Source organism: Sinohyriopsis cumingii, chromosome 17 (genome assembly GCF_028554795.1).
Source record: "Sinohyriopsis cumingii isolate HCF-2022 chromosome 17, ASM2855479v2, whole genome shotgun sequence".
NCBI lineage: Eukaryota > Metazoa > Mollusca > Bivalvia > Unionida > Unionidae > Sinohyriopsis > Sinohyriopsis cumingii.
Genome location: NC_142977.1, coordinates 36971003 through 36991869, shown reverse-complemented (window position 1 = coordinate 36991869; position 20867 = coordinate 36971003). Strand labels below are relative to the sequence as shown.

The 20867-nt window shown below is 34.9% G+C and overlaps 1 protein-coding gene across 7 annotated transcripts in view; it reads right to left on the bottom strand.

The window, feature by feature from the left end:
• The window catches only part of LOC149778438 (ras-specific guanine nucleotide-releasing factor RalGPS1-like), a 137918-nt gene that overhangs the window by 76022 nt on the left and 41029 nt on the right, over positions 1-20867 (bottom strand). For all 7 annotated transcript variants that reach the window (XR_016415498.1, XM_089939267.1, XM_089939268.1 and 4 more), the window contains 2 exons: positions 12058-12177; positions 3812-3862 (listed from right to left, as the gene is read on the bottom strand). Coding sequence is in view for 6 of the 7 variants with exons in the window: in XM_089939267.1 (XP_089795393.1) it covers positions 3812-3862; positions 12058-12177 (171 nt within the window). In the remaining variant the exon portion in view is untranslated. The remainder of the gene's footprint in view (positions 1-3811; positions 3863-12057; positions 12178-20867) is intronic.

The window sequence follows — 20867 nt, the reverse complement described above, 5'->3', positions numbered from 1 at the left end:
GACAAACCACCCTTTCTGCTGCCTGGTCAACTCTTGTCTTTGGAAAACCTTAATAGGTATAAGCTTCTAGACCAAAGCAGAGTGCAGGAGCAACAGAAGATCTGGACAAGATGCTGCCCCAGAAAGCCTCTACAGAGTGGATAGAATCTTCTTGTCCTCAGCACCAGTAAACTTTGGAACAATTCTTTATGAAGGAGGCAGAAAAGTTTATTCACAGCCATATTGACTTCCTTCTCCTTCAACACCTGTCAGGCAAATGGGAAGGAGCTCGGAACCTCAATGGAGGTGGAGGGACAATCAACACCAGTTCCTCCAAGAATTCAGTTGAGTCCACCTTGATGGAAATGACAGATAAGATCAATGCATTACATACGGCATTAATTATAGAAAATTCTAGCCTGAAAAATGCATCTGGCAAAATTGCTGTAATAATTGTCTTAGCAGATAGAAAATTTGAGATGAGACAGTTATGAAGATGGAGAATTTGTAGAGCATTGTGCAATTTGGTGAAAATGAAGATGTTGCTGCTGATGATGATCATCGCTTACTGTAAGGACTATTCAATATTTTTTCATTTGATTTATTAAAAGACAGTGGAGCTCTGGGTGGCCAATTGGTCCAACCACTGCCATCTCACCTTTGTCCGTATGGGCTCGAGTCTCAAGCTCGGCCAATGTGGGTATGTGAGAAATGGGATGCTCTCTAGAGTTGCATGATTCTATATCACACTGGATGGAATACCTCTTTGTATATCTGCAATTCCTGACATTGACATACCATATATCAAAGTGTAATTTTTCTGCCGCAGTTTTTCAAGGAATTTAAATAAATTGATGAATTAATGTATCGCTGGATTATATTTTCCGGAATAATCAACAAAGTAAAATGTATCATAAACATATTATTGTTTGCGCACTTATTTTTTTTTCAGAGAACATTTATAAATATAATTTAAAATAATGAAGGGCAAGCATATAGTATACACTGCAATGTCAGGGCAAGCACATCTCATAACAACCCTCTCACTGTGACTATCACTTTCCACATACATACTTAGAAAAAACTTGCCATTTATGGCTGCTTGGTACTTGCCGTAAAGTTATGTACAATTTTAAGGGAAACAGGAAAAAAAATACTCACATACAAATATTGTACATAAAAACTTAAGAAAATCTTGGACATACATTGTTTTGTGAAACGGGGCCTGGTCAATAAGCAGTGGCCATGTTAAACTGAATTTTATAAAATTTAATAAATTTAACATTTGTCATTATATAAATAACTTAACAATCTGACATATAAGTGCTGATATTTATGTCTATCTGAATTTACCATTGAGTCACCGTATACATTTTGTCCTCTTGTATGATGAAATGTAAAACCAGCTAGTTATGGACAGTAAGTGTATTATTATCTGGTTACTAGCTGTGTTGGCTTGTCAGATTGTTTGGCAAGTTTCACACACTGGTCACAGGTGAGCCATCATGACAAGTCATGACTTGGAAGTCTATATGAAGAACCTGAGGGATTATCCTACAGCTGGCACACAGCAGATTCCAACTGAAACTGAAGGCATCCACCATAAATGACCTCTGGTCAAGCACTGGAGAAACATAAAGACAGCTTGTTCAACCGCATCACGAACAAGTGTACCATTGGCTTTCCCCACAGATAAAGAAGTGCTACCAGCTGGTGTAGGGACCATTCTGCGAGGACTGCTCATCCCTGTCTCAAAGGCTGACCAGCAGAATATTTCTCTAGCCCAGAATGAGGTGGACTCTTAATACTCAACCTGGAAGCTGTACAACAAAGAAAATGTCAGCCCTCCAATCAGAAAAATGGGACATGAGTAACCCAAGTCATCTGAGGTAATATCTCATGTGGCTGATGCATCCTTGAGGTGCTAGAAATACAGCTCACCTATCCGGAATGATGATATGAAGGGAAAATTCTTCCAGAGACCACATGTCCCACACGAGTATCCCCTGGGTTTTTAATAGAACCCAAGCCAAAATCTTATGAATCATAGCAAATGGAGATGGTTAGGTTACAGTTTGTGAATTGGACCTCTGGCCAGAAACCAGTTCTGAATTTTCTACCTATGTTTCACTCTGTTATGGAAATAAACAGCTTTTTTGTACTGAAATACAAGTTCTCTTAATAATTTACAATAATCACTGAAAAACTCAAAAAGAAGCAAAAGCTTTAAATTTTAAATTGCAATTTTAACAATCAATTTTCATTTTGCAAGAATGCAAATGCCACACTTAAGCCTTGTGTAACATGATTTCTCCACAGTGTTACACGGGTACATGAATAATTAAGAATTGTTCCATGCTGTTCCATGGTCTTATTCGATACATATGCTCTAGACTGATACTTTGTCTAGACAGGCCCTAGAATTTGTTAAGTACTTACCAAATTTAACTCCACTGAAGCAATGAAATGTTTAATTATTAGATTTACCATTTAAGGATTGCACCATGAAAATATTTAATTCCTAATCTTGCACTTATTTAATGTTGTCTTTGCCCATTATCTACTCACATTTTATTTGATTATTTACCCTTCCTCTCAATCAGTTCTCCTTCTTGAGCTCATAAATAATTAACTGAATGCAATAATCATATATTTCTGCTTAGTTCATTTTTCCATTGGAAAACAGATTAATTTTGTCATCAATTCAACAAACAAAGAAAACGTTACGCTAGTGCTCAGCAGCGACTTTGAGCTGCAGCTCAGAACACTACTTGCCAAACCTGGCAATTTTCAGTCTCCAGATATCTTGTTTTAATTGACATCAACTGTTTTCTGAAAAATCTTAACACTAACATTTGATGCAACCCTGGGCCTTACCCTTCAAAACTGTAGTGTGCAATATGGAAGGCAGAGCAAGAAGTGCTTTTATCTTGATTGAGAAATACACAATGTATCAATGTTTAGTGTTGACTACTCAAGTTTTTTCTCTAAACAAGAGGCCCAAGTGGCTTGCTTGAAATTAGATCACAAATACAGATTCAAGAATGGTAACAAACAAGTGTTGGATGGATGCAGAGTGATACCATAAGCTTAAAGAAGGTACTGCCTAATGGAATGTGGAGGCATTTCCTCTCATCTCATAATCTGCTGGCATGATTAATCATCCCCTGATCCCTTACCATAAGCTCACTTGGCCTTATGGCCAGGTGACATAATAAAAATTGTAACCCAAACCATTAAAAATTGTTCATGCCACTGCAATATCGCACTTCCCAAAAGCAGAAAAAGTTGCACAAGTAACTCAGGTAACAATGGATGACATTCTAATCTTTAATTAATGTATGTCTATGAATTCTTATAAGTGATTAAAGACTAAATTCATGGAACAAAAAGTGCAAGAATTTATCAGAATGATCATAATTCAGTCAGTTATTAACACCAAATCAAGGCTACAACAAGCATGATAATATAAGTGAACCTGATACAGGAAATTCATATAAACATTGGCAGAATGTCTGTACATCTTTTTATATACATAACATGAGCATGCACAAATTACAACTCATTTCCAGCTTTCTGGCTTACAGTGAAAAATCCAGTCTGTCCATGAATAATTCAGAAAATGATGGAAATATCCAGCATGTTCTATGAACCTTAATGGCATTTTCCAGCCTCAAACTTCTATAGATATTTCATGGAAAAGAGACTGTAAGGTTGTCCCATTACCCCAGACATTTTCCATGGAAAGACCTGGAATCTACATGAAAAACATGGAAACTATATGGTCAGGCATAATGAGTGTGTGTACTGAATATATGCAGTAGGTACTTACATCTGGCTGAACTGATTTAAACACTGGCAGGTCCATCAATGTGATCTGACTCTGCAAAATACATACAATACTGAATGATAAATATCACACACCACTAAGGGACCTCTGAGATGACATATATTGAATACAATGTGGATGCGTGATTGACTAATGAACTAAAATTAAACAATGTCTTCAGTATATGTTGGCAACAGCCTTTCAAATGCAATACTGCTTAGTGAGGCACTACATGCACCATTCAGCACACTAAATAGAAAAGTCTGATCTGCAGTATGAATGCTCTCTAAAAGCTATGAAAAAAGTCATTAAATTAAATTTTAATTTTAAAAAAACAAATCTTTTTAATAACCTGAACCAAAATCCTGCATTCTGACTCAACCTGACCCAACTACTTATGAAGCTGAGCAAATAAAGCTCCACTTTGCATCTTAATTCTCTATTGGCAATCCTCTCAAAATGAAACTTGAGAATAATCGGCAAAGCAACACTGGCCAAGAAAAAGAGAAATCACAAAAAAGTACCAATACAGGCAGTTTGGCATGTGGCATATGTACTCATTCAGAAGTTTAGGTTGAATTTCCAAGTTGGTGAGTGAACACTTCAAGTGAACCTTTGAGTGTTTCCATTTCCTTGCATGTGCTTTATTGAATATTTCTTCATACATGAAACTTATAGTCTTTATTACATGTTTGAAGTAAAATGTATGAATTCTTCATATCCAAACTCATTATCAATGGGTTTTATTAACATAGCCTAAAAGAGTTGTCTTATGGGTTTTATTTACATATCAACTTAAATGGGGTAACCTCTGTTTGTGGATTTTATTTACATATCAGCTTAAAAGGGATGTTCGGCAGTTTTATTTACATATCAACTTAACAATTATGCCATGTGTATTTTATTTACATGTCAACTTAAAAGGGATGCCCTTTGAGTTTATAATGCAATGTTATGTATATCTTTAAGTAGTATGACGTGATTGAGCCAGACCTGGTGGTGGGGGGAGTCTCATCATTATATTTCTTTTTTAGTTTCCATATCTTCCCATGTCTGACACACTGTCTGGACTATCGGGAAGTTCAGAGATACCAGACCACACTGGTGGCCCAGTGGTTAGAGTGTCCACCTTGGATGCAGGAGGTCATGGGTTCAAACAGTGGCTGAGTCATACCAAAGATCCCTAAGACTTATAAAAATAGTACTAACAGCTGCCTCGCTAGGCACTCAGCATTAAAAGGTTAGTAAGACTGGTTGGCCTGATGTTAGGATAACGTGACTGGGTAGGACATCATGCTACATGTTTGTGGCATGATGCCCCAGTGCTATTCATCACTATAAACTTCCTCACTGCAGACATCATAGCAGTATGACTGAAAAATTGTTAAAGCTATGTTAAAAATCCAAATCATAAACACACACACACAGACACACACACGCACACACAGACAAGACAGTAAATGCACTAATCTTCTGACTGCAGAAATGCATCAACAGTGTCGCACATTTGTGTATAACAAGGATCCCTAAAATGCAATGTTTTGCACAACTGTTTACCTCTAAGGTTTCCACCTATGAGCGCCAAGAAACAGAACACATATGTAAGCCCTTAAGAAATTTACACATAACACAACATTTAGCTATTCAATATAAAACAGTTCCTTAAATTCCTTAAAATGTGTAGCAGGAGGCAACTTTCTACTGAATATCATGTCAACTGACAATGGTTTCTGACAATATTTCGGATTTCTGATAGTATTTCAGGAAGATAAGAGTCTTTGTTCCAGACAAGTTTTTAATGTTGTTGCCCATGCATTTGTCTGAAAAAGTAGCTATAATGAATGACATTCTTGTACTGTGTTGAATAAAATATCAGTACTGATGGCAGCAGCTTGCAAGGTGATTTTAGCCCTCCTGAAATAGTGTCTCTGGTCACTGCCTGAAATAGTGTCTCTGGTCACTGTCTGAAAATGGGTCTGGAAACTAGCCAAATTATTTAGGATCCTTTTCTAGGTTTCTGAGGTCGAAATGAAATTTTATGTTTTACGAGGTTTACGAGGTTCACTTCTAACTATGATTATTGCTGGGGGAAAGGGATGCCTCATTGTTGTCATCAAACTGGTATGTTTAAAATAATACAGCCAACATCTGGCTTTCAAGTGACACCATATACAGTTTTTCTGTTAGCAATTACAGGAATCAATTTTTATCCGAATTATAAATTATACAAAAATGGAATATTTTCTGAATAATTTGAGTGTGCAGCATTCAAATATGAACTCGTCTTTATGATATTAGTTGAAATAAATTCACGGGAAGCATTCAAAACCCATACACCATCTGGCAATTGTAATACTGGTGTTTGAAAACTTGTTGCTAATTCTTGACATTTTCTTTCCAGTTCACATACTTTCTATATATGGTTAAATTTTAACAATAAATTGACTTTGTCTATGTTCTAAGAACATCTGAAGCCTTCTATGGCTTCTTCCAAGCACCACCTAATATTTCTGGTTGAAATGTCATATTCTTGCTCTAAAAAACAATAATGTATAATTATTAGTGTTTTGTAAATATATACTTTTATCTGAAATCACAAATTAGCAAATTGCCATTTCAAAATTTAGTTATGACAAGTGTTTCTGGCCAATGTTCACAAAAAAAAATTCTGCTGACCATTCTTGTGAACAATATAATAGTTCATGAAGAGGCAAGTGTTAAAATGTGGAATCTGGGAGAGAAGGAACTGGCACGAAGTTTTCAATAAAAATTTGACCCCAAAAAATGTTTCATGTCAGCCAACTGTCTTTGTTTCTCACTGCCAACCCTAGCACTTTCCTCTCCCCCAACCCCATGGTTTAAAAATTTAAAAACAAAAATCGGAAATTGATTTGTGCATCTAACTGACCTAGTTATAACATAATGAAGAAAAAAACTTACCTCCCTACCATAATTTTAAAACCAGTGCAATAGGAAACACTATTTTTGACCTAATGATTACGTTTTCAAATTGAGAAACACTAAAGAGTGAATTTTCTTGCTCTTCATTAAGACAATATTCTTACTGATATTCACCAAATTTATTTCACATGAAATGAGTTTATTTTTTCCAAATTCTGCAAAATGTTTGACTTTTACCTCTTATTTGAGTATACTAAATATAAAAAATTTAATTTGAATACCAGTGTCTCTAGATGAGAATCTTACCTACAGTAGCTGGCCTGACAGCAATAATATCTCAGTAATTCTCAACCTCATATGTCGACTCTTAACAAAGAAAATATATTACACATATAAAATAATACTAAATGACTGTAACAAATTTTGTATAACATTACATTTATATAATCTGATTCCTTGGTATTAATGTCTGCTTTTTCAGAAAATGACATTTGTATGTGTTTTTTAAACCAATTTATATTGTACTGTTTGCAACGTTTACACTTTTTACGTAGCCATATGCCCAGATAAGTTACCATATACTTCTGGCTGTCATGGATGGCCTTTAAAATAATAAAAAACACAATTTGGCCCTTTTAGGCAAATAGTTGCACACATTTTACCATTATCCTTTTAATAAGGACTCCTGAGTATTTAAAAAGCAGACCTAGGCTAGGGTTGATATTTATTTTATGCATTTATTTCTGCTGAATATGTTGTGAAAAATCTGCAATGTCATACGTGCAAAATATGGACAGCTGACTTTCAACTATGAATACATTTGTATGTAATAGTGTTGGCTTTTTACATAATGAAAGCAGAGAAAGTACCTGGCTAATGAGGCTGCCAATTTAAGCAAATGTTAATCTTGATTGCCAGCACTTGCTGCTATTTCTTGGAGATCAGCTTGTTGCTGCCAACTATTTGTAATGCAATGTTTATTTATCTGGTCTGTAAGTGACCATGTTTGTGTCATGATCAGTCGCTCAAGTCAAAGAAGGCAAAACTAGCTTGGTAATTGAAATGTCTGCTCTGCAGCATCATGAGCTCAGCCTCAACGTCATAAACCACACCAATACTAGATATGGTTGCAGTGAGTTTCTAACAAGAAAACCCTTTATTCATCTCATGTGAAGTTGCCTAAGGTGAAGAGGATGAAACTAGCCATGTTAATTAAAATGACTGCTTTTCAGCCCCATGACATGAGCTCCAATAACATACTCAATCTCATCATCATGATAAGGATGCATTGTTTCCAACAAGAGCGATACCCTTTTGTTCATCTGTAACTCTGCATGTCCGGCCACAGTTTCTTCCAAAAAACTCCATATGCAACAGTAGGTTGGTATTAAGTTTTGCAGGCAGCACATCATCTGCCATTATGGTAGCAGTGCTGACCTGCACACTAAAAAATTGCTGTAGAAAGTAATCACCCATACATTTAGTGCAACATAAAGGAAACAGTGCTAATCAAAGTCCAATTGTCTTTGAAAGGAGTCTTGAAACATGAGGGAACACCCTGAACTAATGGAGTAACTAAAAAAACTAGCTAAACTAGCTAAAACCATGAACTGACCATCACTTTAGACTTGTGTACTGACCAGCCATGTGACCCTATGCATCATCTAATGTGGTCCATTATGGTATGAAAGGTTTGATGATATTTAAGAGACAAAGGATTAACTCATCTAGGGTACTTCCTATTAACTCCATAGACAAACATCAAAATGAAACATGTACCATTCTACAATGAAAACCTGGCAGAATGATTTCTCTTTCTCTCATTATGACATTATTGTCACTCCACTGGATTTTCACAAAGGATAAAGAACAGTATGAACCTCTGAAAAATGCATGTTAATATGAAGGAATAGTTGCCATAATGGGGATCTACGTGACTTTGGCACTAAAATGGCAGTTAGAGATGTTCTTAAATCTGCTTAACTGTCTTTAGTATATCACACAACCTGCAGATTTTAGGAAACTTTTAGCCAGATTCAACTTTATTTGCTTGTTTGTCTCTTTAGAATAATCTGCACATTGCCAGCAGACTCTCCTAAGCAGTCCTGGTAGCAAAGGATTAAATAGTCAGTTGTGTTTATGCATTTTTCTGCGGGGCCCTGAGTGACTGAGTGGTCTAAAGTGCTCTCTGTTATGGATCACTGCCATCTCACCTCTGCCTGCATGGGTTCAAGTCTTGGATTCAGCCAATGTTGGTATGTGAGAAAGCTTGCCAGTAGCTTCTCGAGGGTCGGTGGTTCTTCCCGGGGTTTTCCCGGGTTCTTCCTCCACCATTAATACTGGCTGCCATGTATAGCCTATCATGTGCTGAAAATGGCATTAAACACAACATTTTTCTGCTACAATTGCTCACAGCAGTACATTTATGTGACAAGTTACTTGATGGGGAGGTGCTCTATTGGCTACAAAGAGCTTCCAGTAGTTCAAGATAAGACTATTCTATCTGAGTAATGCAACCATTCCTAAAAACATTTCAGACTTATAAATTAGCTATTGTGGCAGCCATATTTTATGCGAGATCAGAACTATTTGCACAAAGAACCAACTTGACCACATTAGCAGTTTTTAGGTTTAAAAAAAACCCCTGTGAATATGACTATTAATTGAGGAGGAGGAGCAATAAGATTTTAGGTTAGGCTGCCATAGCTGCGATATTTGATGTCAGATCAGCACCCTTTTCAACTTACATCACATGAAAACTTTCTGTGAAAATCCTGTGTCGATACAGCTATCCATTATTATGTATGTCTATGTAGTGTGTTTAACTTTTGTTCCAAAGTGCAGATTGTAATGCTCAAATGTAAACAACATATTGCTTAGCTATATTTTGTCCATGATTTTAGATTATATTTTATGATAATGATCGTTTGGAAACATGTTTGCTTGGATTTGGGTTAAGGACATTGGTTTTTCCCTTGGAAAAAATGAGGGGCTAGCTGATATTTGTCAGGTTGACTAGGTAAAATTTAAGCAAATAGTCCTGACCTCGTTTACAATTTAACTTTCCATTAGATTATGGAGTTTTTTTTCAGAAAAGGTCATTGCAACATAGTTCAAGTGGGGATGTATATAAGATAGTTGAGATCACAATTATTCATTCCTATTTTAAAACTGTCTAGTGAAATCAGTATTCTTCTTGTGCTCAATTATACTTTGAGAGGAAATATTTATCTAAATAATTCATTGGAATTAGAAAGTGCTCAATGATATTTTGGGCAAAAGCAATATTTGGGAATTATTAAGAATTCATTCAAAGACATTCTGGATTAAATCACTGTGATACATCAAGAAAGTTATAACAGATACTTTCAAGGCTATTGGTAAATCAGCACATTCAAGATTGGAATTCATTCAGAACACCACTGGAATTCATTCAGAACACTCTATACTTTTGGACTTGTGATGGGACTTTTAGGATAATTTGGAATTTCTATTCTAGAGAGAAAAAAAATTGTGTTGAATTTTACTAAACATGTTGGTTTTACTTTTATCTGAGACTTAGTTTAAGACCGCAGAGTCGTAACAACGTCTAGAGAAGTAGCAATAACACATTTTACAAAATGGCAACCAATGGCAGTCAGAACCGCACCATTTTAATTAAGAATCAACTATAGACATGGTTCCCACGCTTTTCTAAATATGCTGTCCATATTCTATGTCCTAGTGAACTATTTTTTTACTGAGGACAAACCAGACATCATAAGAAGTCTTCTGTGAAAAACCACATATCAATAGGACGTACCATTCAAGGTGGATTTTTAAGATGGCTGCTGTTGTGGCTACATTTGACATCAAATCAGCACCACTCAGGACCAACTAGATACCATATGGGAGTCTTTCAGTGAAAACCCCATCTCAATATCACCATCCATTCAGGAGTTTAGAAATATAATCGTGCAGTCACATACTAGAGAGCTAACAGACCTTTAGTTAAAGCAAGTTCTGTGACTTTTTTTGAACCGGAATAATTATATTACCCTACTCAACACATGTTACATGTACACTACACTATTACTATGGGTGCTTTCTTCGTGAATAGTAGATTCACTGGTATACAGCATAGACACCCCAACCATCTTACGCAGACATATGACAAACTCACAATACGCATAATGTATAGTTTTGTTCATGCTAGAAACACGACAGTTTAATTGTGTCTACCATTACATGGTTTTTTCTATTTAAATCTAACATGCAAAAGATTTATTACTTTCAAGAACACAATGAAAAAATATCACCCAATCACCACATGGATACCTCAAAATACTGATGTAGCTGTTCCTGCTAGAATGATGCATACCAGTGACATAATAAGCGTTTCATGTCCTTGAATGAATGACATAATATATGGAAGAAATGAAACAGGATAATAAACATACCATCTTTCATCCCATGTCTGATGTTATCAACAAGTTGCTGAATTTTCTGGCTTTGATTAAATAGATTGTTCTCATTTATACATATATAACTTGTTTACCGTATCATTTAAAGATACAGTGACACAGACCAGAAGGCTACTAATCCACTGTATTCACTTTAATCAAAACACTACCAATATAAATACTGAAATAAAAACATTCTATAAATAACATGTGCCTCTAAGATAGCTAATAACATTTTTCCAACACAGGCATCTGAACACAGAATGTGCATTAACATGTATGCACCATCACAAGCAATGCCTGCTTTAGTCCACTGCTTGTTCTATGTACTTGCTGGAAAAAACAGTATTGCAGCGACACACTCTTGTGGACAGGGTAGAGTTTTCACATTTGTCTACTGACAAACTGTGATGTTGGACTGGTTTTCAAAACTTTTATATAAAAAATAAAGATAACGATATGGTATGGATTAAGAGGTAACAAGTCAACTTGACCAATCTAATCACATGAGCACTTGGACTGACTGTATAAATATGTTTAGGGCAAACACCAAGTGATTGTATATGAACTGACAGAAGAGTATGCAACTTCTAAAATTTCCAGTAAGAACTCAATACATTTAACCTTCAATCTGTTCTGTTACAACTCAATTACATATTTTTTGTCATCAAATGGCTGAAACTTCCAGGGTTTTCCCCAACTTTCAAAAGATTTTCCAGGTCATGAATAAAACTTCTTTCTCTCCCCCCCATTCTCCCCCAACCCCAATTTCCAACAGCATAGGAAACCTGTTATCTGTTATCACATTACTGGTAATACTGATCTAAACTTGCTTACCTGTATACTGATCTAACCATACTGGGTGGACAGTCAGAGATCTCAACGACAGAATCATAATTCACTTACCGCAAAATCTTCTGGGGAGACCCGCTGCACATCAAAAACAACAGCATCATAGCTTTTCATCCGAGGCAGGCTGCTAGAGCGCTTCTCCAAGGACTCCTCACTACCATGACTGTTCTCTCCCTATAAAAAAAAGAATCAAAGATGGTAGCAATAGTAAAAACTGGCACTTTTTTAAAACATTATCTACCAATCATCCCACCCTGCCAAAAATCTCTAAATCCCATCCAAGGAACTGCATCCAGAACCCAAGAACCTTTCTTATCATTTACTCATCTTCATAAAACATAACATTTACCTTGATCAACCTATGACCCTATGGTCTTAAAGAAAGTGAAACCAACAAGTTCCATATAATTCATAAAACTTTATATCCCTAGAAAACAAAGTGAAAATTTAAAAGGAACTTAAAAGTATTGAGAATTGAATCTCAAATAATCCTAAAAGCACTATCATCAACCAAATGTAATGTGTTCTGAATGAATTTCAATCTTGAATGTTCTGATGTACCCACAGTTTTTATGTATCAGAATGACATAATCCAGAATGTTTTTGAATAAATTCACAATAATTCCAGAATAGTGTAAATTTAGCCAATGAGTAATTTATTAATTACAATGAATGATTTAAATAATAATTTCTCTCAATTAACATCTGAACACAATAAAAACAAATTCCACAGCCTGAACTTTAGTAGCAATTAAGACACAATATGATGACCATGATGTGGGCCATATGTTTGCTTCCAGAACATTCCAAGGTCAGCATGTTTATAAATTAGCATTTTATTTTAAAGTTACCTATCTAAACATGTTTACAAATGACCATCTGCTTAAACTAGAAACTACAATCATGGAGAAAAGTTCAGCACACAATATAAATATAACAAAAATCAAGTTTTCTTTTATTGTGGCTGTTGGTTTTAAGGCACTTTAACATATTGAATATACAGTATCATGCCAAAGACACATGGGAGCACTTAGCCTTTCTGAAGGACAAAACAAAAATCTGATTCGAACCCTTGGATTGCATGTCCAGTGCTCATTGTCTGTGACTCCCACACTCAATTATTTCAATGAGATCAGGTAACAAGAAAAGAAAAACTGATGGAGGCATGACTCATTTGACAGATGGACACAGATTGATACTGGCAAGTACAGGACTCAAGATATCAATGTCCTAAATTCAGTATTTTACCTATGGTTTGGAACTTGTGTATATTTTGTAAATTCAAAATGGGTACTTTGTGAACAAAGCAAAGCAAAAATGTATGATACTGGCTTAATCATCAATACAGGAATCATGCTCTCCAGAATGCAACAAATATTTTAGTGACCAAAATTAATACAGTATCTTTTTACTTATATTTTTATTACAAAAAGAAACATTTAATATGTATGTGGTATCTTTGAATTTTCTATCCTTCAAATCTGACCTGCTACTTTCTCTTTTTGACCCTGATCAACTTATTCTCTCTGACCGTTGAAAGAATATTCAGTAGTAAATACATTGAGTATACTATTATGTATATTTGATTTAATTTATATTTGATTTAATTTAATTGTTTGTAAGTTTTAAAATCTTTTTATTTTTAATTTCATTACATGTCAAAGTAATGTAGTTTTGTTTACTAGGAATTTGATATTTTCCAGAAATTAGTTTGACCTGACTGTTTAATCGTAAACACCAAACTTTGTATTTTTTGATGACCTAGTTCACGGCCTTGATTGAGAATCAAGTAAACAACTTTTCTTAATTCATTTTTAATGTGTGAATGATAATAGTGAAATAGAGGCTGTACCAAAATACATGACCTTAGACGTGTAGATAACTTCTAATCTGTTCTGGAATATGATCTTATGGGTATAGATGTTGCACATTATTTGTCTGTATAACCTTTGTCTATAAAGAAATAATCTCAGTTGGGCTTCTAAACACTGGGACATAAGGTGTTCATTTTGTTGTGACCGGTTTGGAGTTATATTTTAATTTTTATTCAAATTATTTGGATTCTAAAAGATTAATTTTTTTTCCTGGAAATATATGAGGGCTCATACAGAATTCTTGGACAAAGACATTTCTTTAAATTTTATTCGGAATTCAAACATTGGAATATTATTGTCTATGGAATAACAAAGAACTGTAACACTACAGTACCACGCTGATTACAGTATTCATCATCACCTTCCATTTTGGATTTTTCGTCGGGACTCGAACTTGAATTCATTAGAACATTTCATTACTAGGACTTCTAAAGTTTAATTCATGAATTATTCTTGGATTATTTTTGGATTTGATTCTTAAAACCATAAGTTCTTATTTTTCCATTTTTCATTGTTTTTCCAGGGAAATAAATTATTTGTTAAATGTTTCAAAGCTTGTTGTTGTTACATGTTTAGGCTCAAATAAACAGTAACACAAAAAGAGTTTCAAGAATCCAATCCAAAAAATAATCTAAGAATAATCCACGAATTAAATTGCTAAAGTCCTAGTAATAAATGTTCTAATAATTTCAAGTTTGAATCCTGATGGAAAATCCAAGATGGATGACGATGATGTATGTTGTAGTCAGTACTGTGCTTACCTACAGTTCCTTGTAGAAATACAAATAATGGCACTCCGGTGTTGGAAATCCAAATTAAATCTGTAAGCAATGTCTTTCCAAAATTTCTGTGTGAACACTCCTCAAAATATTTCCGGAGAATAAAGAATTAATCCTTTTGAAATCCCATCATGACTATGGAAGCAACCAATCATTTTAAAATAAAATAGAACTTTGTTTACTAATTTTGACAAAAGGTCAGAATTTAGATCAACACCTGGTGTTTATGAAAAGAATGATTCAGGTCAACCAATTTTCTGGAAAAAAAATATCATCTCCAGTGAATAAATTTACATTACAATAGCATGTAAGAAAAAGAAAAATTTAAAACTGACAAACAAACAATTAAATTAATATATATATATATATATATATATATATATATATATATATATATATATATATATATATATATATATATATATATATATATATATATATATATATATATATATATTTATTAAATCAGATATACATAACAGTTGTTTTCACTCTTTCTTTTGTTACTGTTTATTTGAGCCTAAACATGTAACATAAGAATACCCTTGCTTACTGAAACAGGAATATAAGTAAATATTCATTTTAAAAATTTGCCCAATGTATATTAAAGATCAATTAAGAACAAATATAGAACAATTCATGGAAACAACAAAAATATCTTTCAATATATCCCAGTATACATATATCTGACTACAAACATACTTCTGATAGAAATCTTTTGTTGTACTGTATTGCATATTAAAGTGTGACAACTGCCAAGGTTCAATAAGCCTACTGGCATTATTTTACTCCCTTCATGTAAGGAAGCTCTTCCTGTCACATCCCACCCCAGAATTACTGTAACAAAAGCTACATACAGTTAAGTGCCAATTTTGGACTCCTACAGTCTACATTGTTTTCACACTTTGTTAATTAGTACATTGTTCTTTTCAAGTGTATGTAAAAGGATGAGTGGATCATGAAGCTGTAATGCTGACAGTGAAAACAACAGGCAGCACGCAGTACGGCTCTATTCAGACCTGGATGCTTTCCAGTCTCCCTACCATTTATAATCAAATTTTGTAGAATTGGAGGTGGGTTGTCGGTGATAATCGTGGTGGACAAACTGGCAAGAGGTGCAATTTAACACAACCATTTTCTCTAAGAAAGCATGATCAAAATGAACAAAGAATGTGTTCAGCAACACTTGAAAATTTAGCTTATTCTTGCTTAAATGATAAATGCAAGTCATATAGGGGACTTACTCATCACTTACAAGTTACTGCACGGAAGTATAAATACAATGAATTTGTTGATTTGTTTCAGCAGCACTTTCAATACATTACTGGCTATTATGATGATGGATAAGACATTAGCTTCCAATATGCTGAAATCAATGAAGTGTTCTTATCCCATGATGAAGGACTGCTCATCAAGATAAAGAACAAACTTATGTGGCTTTATAGGCAGCCATTTCCCTTCAAACTGTCAACATCAAACTTTGTTTGTGAAATTTATTATGTCAGAAATAGCAAACAGTTCAATAACAGCAGATCTGGTTTTCTAATACTAGCTTGTTTGTACCAGTGTGTGAAACTTGCTGAAAACTCCAACAAGCCCATAGAACCAGTTATCTCAAAATGCTACTGGTCCTGTCCATAACTAAATGGTCCTACATTTCACAATACAGGAAGACACTGGTAAGCACAGGTAGACAGGAACATCAGCCATTAACAATCTGATTCACTTTCAAGTTTCTGAGACTACATTTCCCATGGCTAATACGAAAGTTACCAGAACATGACCTCTAACCAGTCAATGTCAGCTCTTCACATAGGACAGTGGAGATCTAATTTTAATCAAGACTGATGATAAAATAAACCATATTTTGACGTTTCATTTTTTTTCTGTATAACTACAATAAAGCTGGCAAGACAGGCTGGCTGCTCATTTTTTTACACTAGTCTGCACTGAAATTAGCTGGCATCAAACAGGATGGTTGGCAGCAATTTTGCATGCTGTTTATATTCTTATCATGGTGAAGTTAAAAATTCATTCATCTAACCACTCTGTAAAACAGCATCTCAACTACCAAGATTATGGTGAAAAGTGATACTAATGTCAATGAATTTTATATTGATCAGTGTGTACCTTTTTATAATAGGGGTGTTCTCTGACATTGGTGTCAATACCTTACCAGGTTACCTGATAATAATAAGTGATAATAATAACAGGCCTCCTCCTCCTGTTCATTGTTTCTTTTAGATTGTTACATAACCAGAGGTAACATATTTAGCACATTCATATGAAATATAAGAAACACGAAGTTAAAGATTAATCGTATATAAACAATACATGTGCCATGAATAGTTACTGTACATAAAGAGCTAAGAATATATATTACAAATGTAGCAGTCATTACATAAAGCTAAGTCAGCACTATATACATTATTTCTGTGTTCTTCTCTTATTTTCATGTCAGTGCGAGTGCTGGTACATTGACAGTCTGATTTTGTTATTGTTGTTGTTGTAGGGTTTAGCACCATTTTTCAGCACACGATAGGTTATACATGGCGGCCAGTATTAATGGTTGAGGAAGAACCCGGGAAAACCCTGGAAAGAACCACCAACCCATGAGAAGCTACTGGCAAGCTTCTCACATACCCACATTGGCTGAATCCGAGACTTGAACCCACACAGACAGAGGTGAGATGGCAGTGATCCGTAACGGAGAGCGCTTCAGACCACTCGGTCACTCACGGCCCCACAGTCTGATTTTAATCACATTTAATACATGAATATTAACTAAATAAGAATGGTCTATGAGCCTTCATCAGTCTCATGTAAGTGAGGTGTAACATTTTGGACATGCCAGTTTCTCCCGATGAGTTTACTGCCAAATACCAACTTGTTTCTTTAATTTACTGCAAATTACAAAAAGTCTATCAAAAAGGTGCTACAAAGAATTTTCTCTTCAAAATTTACAACAAATGATTAATTTATAACTTCCCATCTGACTTATCAATTTCAAGATTGTACATAATAATAGTTTAGAGTGAGCTAATGCAAAACTTTACCATGGCAACTTCAACAATAACAATAATGCCATTGGAAAAGTGGTCCATGTTTTGCTTATGCTTCACTACAGTGAGATAAAAATGAATAATTGTAGCAATAATTACATTGAAAATAAAAAGAATTAGTATTATTTTAAACTATGCAAACCATTACAGACATAATGAAGTGCTATGGTATCATGGGTCTTAAATTTAGCAATTACAAAATAAGTAAATAAAGACACTGACATTCAAGATAGTATATATGTCTATTTCCTGTTCTTTGCTCTCATACATTTCCAGTTCAAATCGGATGAAATGTTTTTAAAAATCTGAATTTTTGTTTTAAAAATTCTGAATTTTAAGATATTTAAACAAACAATTTGGGATGATCCTGAGTAAATTAGGATAAATGGCAGGTCTGGGTATGTTATGATTATGGGGAAGTGGAGGGCAAGAGATTAACCCGTTGTTCCTACTCATGAATTTGTGCTGCATGAGCAAATAAATATCTCGTGTTTAATCTGCATTCACTAGATACTTGCAGCTCCAAAATAAAGACTATTCTGCATCTATGTGATGTCTGATGTCACATGCTACTACTATTTCTACAACGTCAACATGTGAAGGTATCTGGGGGCCTGGTAGTGAGCAGTGACTGAAAAAGCCCAACACAGCCAAAGAGAAAAGAACTATTTATAAGGAATACTACACAATGAAATGAAAATGATAGTTGGGTTAGAGAATTCACATGGAATATAGCAACACGATACATGCTAAGACCATTACAATGCTGTTATAGCTCAGTATTGTAAATGATATTGAAGTTTCATGCATGAATGATTTCAACACCATCTGAATAAATGCAGAGCAATGCTACTCAGTCCATATATCCTGAACTAGAGTGGTCTGTGTAGATGTAATCAGCCATGTTGGCCCTGGAGTTAAGAAACAGCTTATTTTTGCTACAGGTTTAAGCAGCTATGGGATATGTCACGTGCCATACATAAACAAACATGGTCTACTTGTTAGACAAATTATATTACAAACATACATAAGTACAAATTTAAATTAGTTTTAAAGAAAACTAGTTCATGCAGATGTTTGAATTAGGTAAATTATCTATATGTCAAGATGTTGGTGGGAAAATCCACTGAGCAACAGACATGGATATCATTCACGATGCTGAGCTGAATGAACTATTACTGTTCAGCTGCATTCTGCTGATGTGGATGCATCTGATTCAGTTCCAGTAATCCAATGCTGGAAATCCACTTTCCACAGCCCTAATTTCATGAGCAGCTGTACATCTGTTACCACATGCTCACCTTTGGAGGGCTCAGTCTAAATCTAATATGTCAGGCTTTTTATTCAAACTTGTTATCAATGGTTAAATTATGATACCTAGCCTATAGGAGTTATGTATGAATCTTTATTCAGCTGGACAGTAAGCATCATTGTCCTTGTCAGTAAATAGTGGTCTTATTTTTGTTTCTTTATTAAGTTCCATGTTTCATTCTATAACTAACCTTAATGAGGGCTGATACTTATGTATACCTTAAGTTACCACTGAATCAGTGACTAAATCTTGTCTTCGTGTATGATGAAATGCAGGACCAGTTGGTTATGGACAGGACCAGCAGCAATTTTGGCTTACTGGTTCTATTGGGGACGCAGGACTTTTTGGCAAGTTTAAACACACTGCTGGTGTCCAATCCAATGACCAGTGAACAGTGCCTAGTATTCACTGAATGGTGACTACTATTAGAAACAAGTAAATCAGTACCTGTCAATAAAACCAGTTATCAGCACCTGGTGCCTGGTGACCCAATGCCTAGTGACCAATGACAGACACTTGGTGAATGTGACTTGACACATTACCTACCTGGTGACTGTTGCTACGTATCTGTTGCTAGTGGCTGTCACCTGGCACATTGCCCAGTGACAGTACTTGGTTCCTAGTGAAAGACATTTGGTGACAGTCACCTGCAACATTACTCAATAACCAAAGAACAATGGTTGACTGTCACTTGATACATTATCTGGTTAATGATGCCAGGTACCTGGCTGTCACCTGGCACATTGCCTGGTCATAGTACTTGCTCGGTTCCTTGTGAAAGACCTATGGTAAGTGTCACCTGACATATCATTCGATAACCCTTGAACAGTGATAGACACTCAATGAGACTAACCACTGACTGGTGCCTGGTGACCATTACCCAGTGACCAGACAATGGGCAATGACTGATGAAACAAAATAGACCTTAATGGAGATTCTCTGTGTGATGAACACAGCAATGAACGATAGTCCCTCGATTCAAAAATGGTTTAAAAGATGACTGCACTTCAGTTGCAACGGGAAGGTTGGACTCACTATTGAGTGATCAATTTTCCTCTACAGGCAAATGCCAAGGACTCCACCTTCAATGAAGCTGACAACTACAGTTGATGCATCTTTGACCTTTCCCCCCTCCTGCTATTTATGATTTTTTTTGTTCTTTCATTGATTTTAAAATTTGACTTCATTTTCATTTTTAATAATAATACACAGTTATAAATATAAGCAATTATTTTCTTCTAAATTCAACTAATGTTAATGGAAAATACAACAGCAAGTGTAGATATGCTGGGTACAAAACAACCAAGTTACGAAATGACCTATGCACCCCAATAGACTCGCACACACATCGCCTTAATTTTCACATTATCATTTAATCATTTTATTTTGAAGTGCAGGTTTAAAAAAAAGATATGTGAGCTTACTGCCTTTTTATCAGTTAAGGCCCTTGAGTCTTTGTATCATTACTGTAACAAAACTGCAATTAAATGATGAATTAGTCAGTTCTCTAAAATGGGGAAAACATTTTTTACTATCATTTAAAATTAAGTGATTTTTTTGAGAGGTGTGGGGCATTTAAGATCTAATTTGAAAGGGATTTTTATAATTAAAATGTATTTAAGTCCTGTAATTAACTTCCAAAGATTTGCAACTGGATCATAGAAAGATGAAATTATAAAAACAATAATAATAATAATAATAATAATAACAACAACAAGAAAAACAACAACAACAATTATTATTATTATTATTATTATTATCATCATCATCATCCTACATCTTTGCAGGGAAAAGCAATGGCAGAAACAGTCAGTGCAATTTCCATAACATTGTTCCA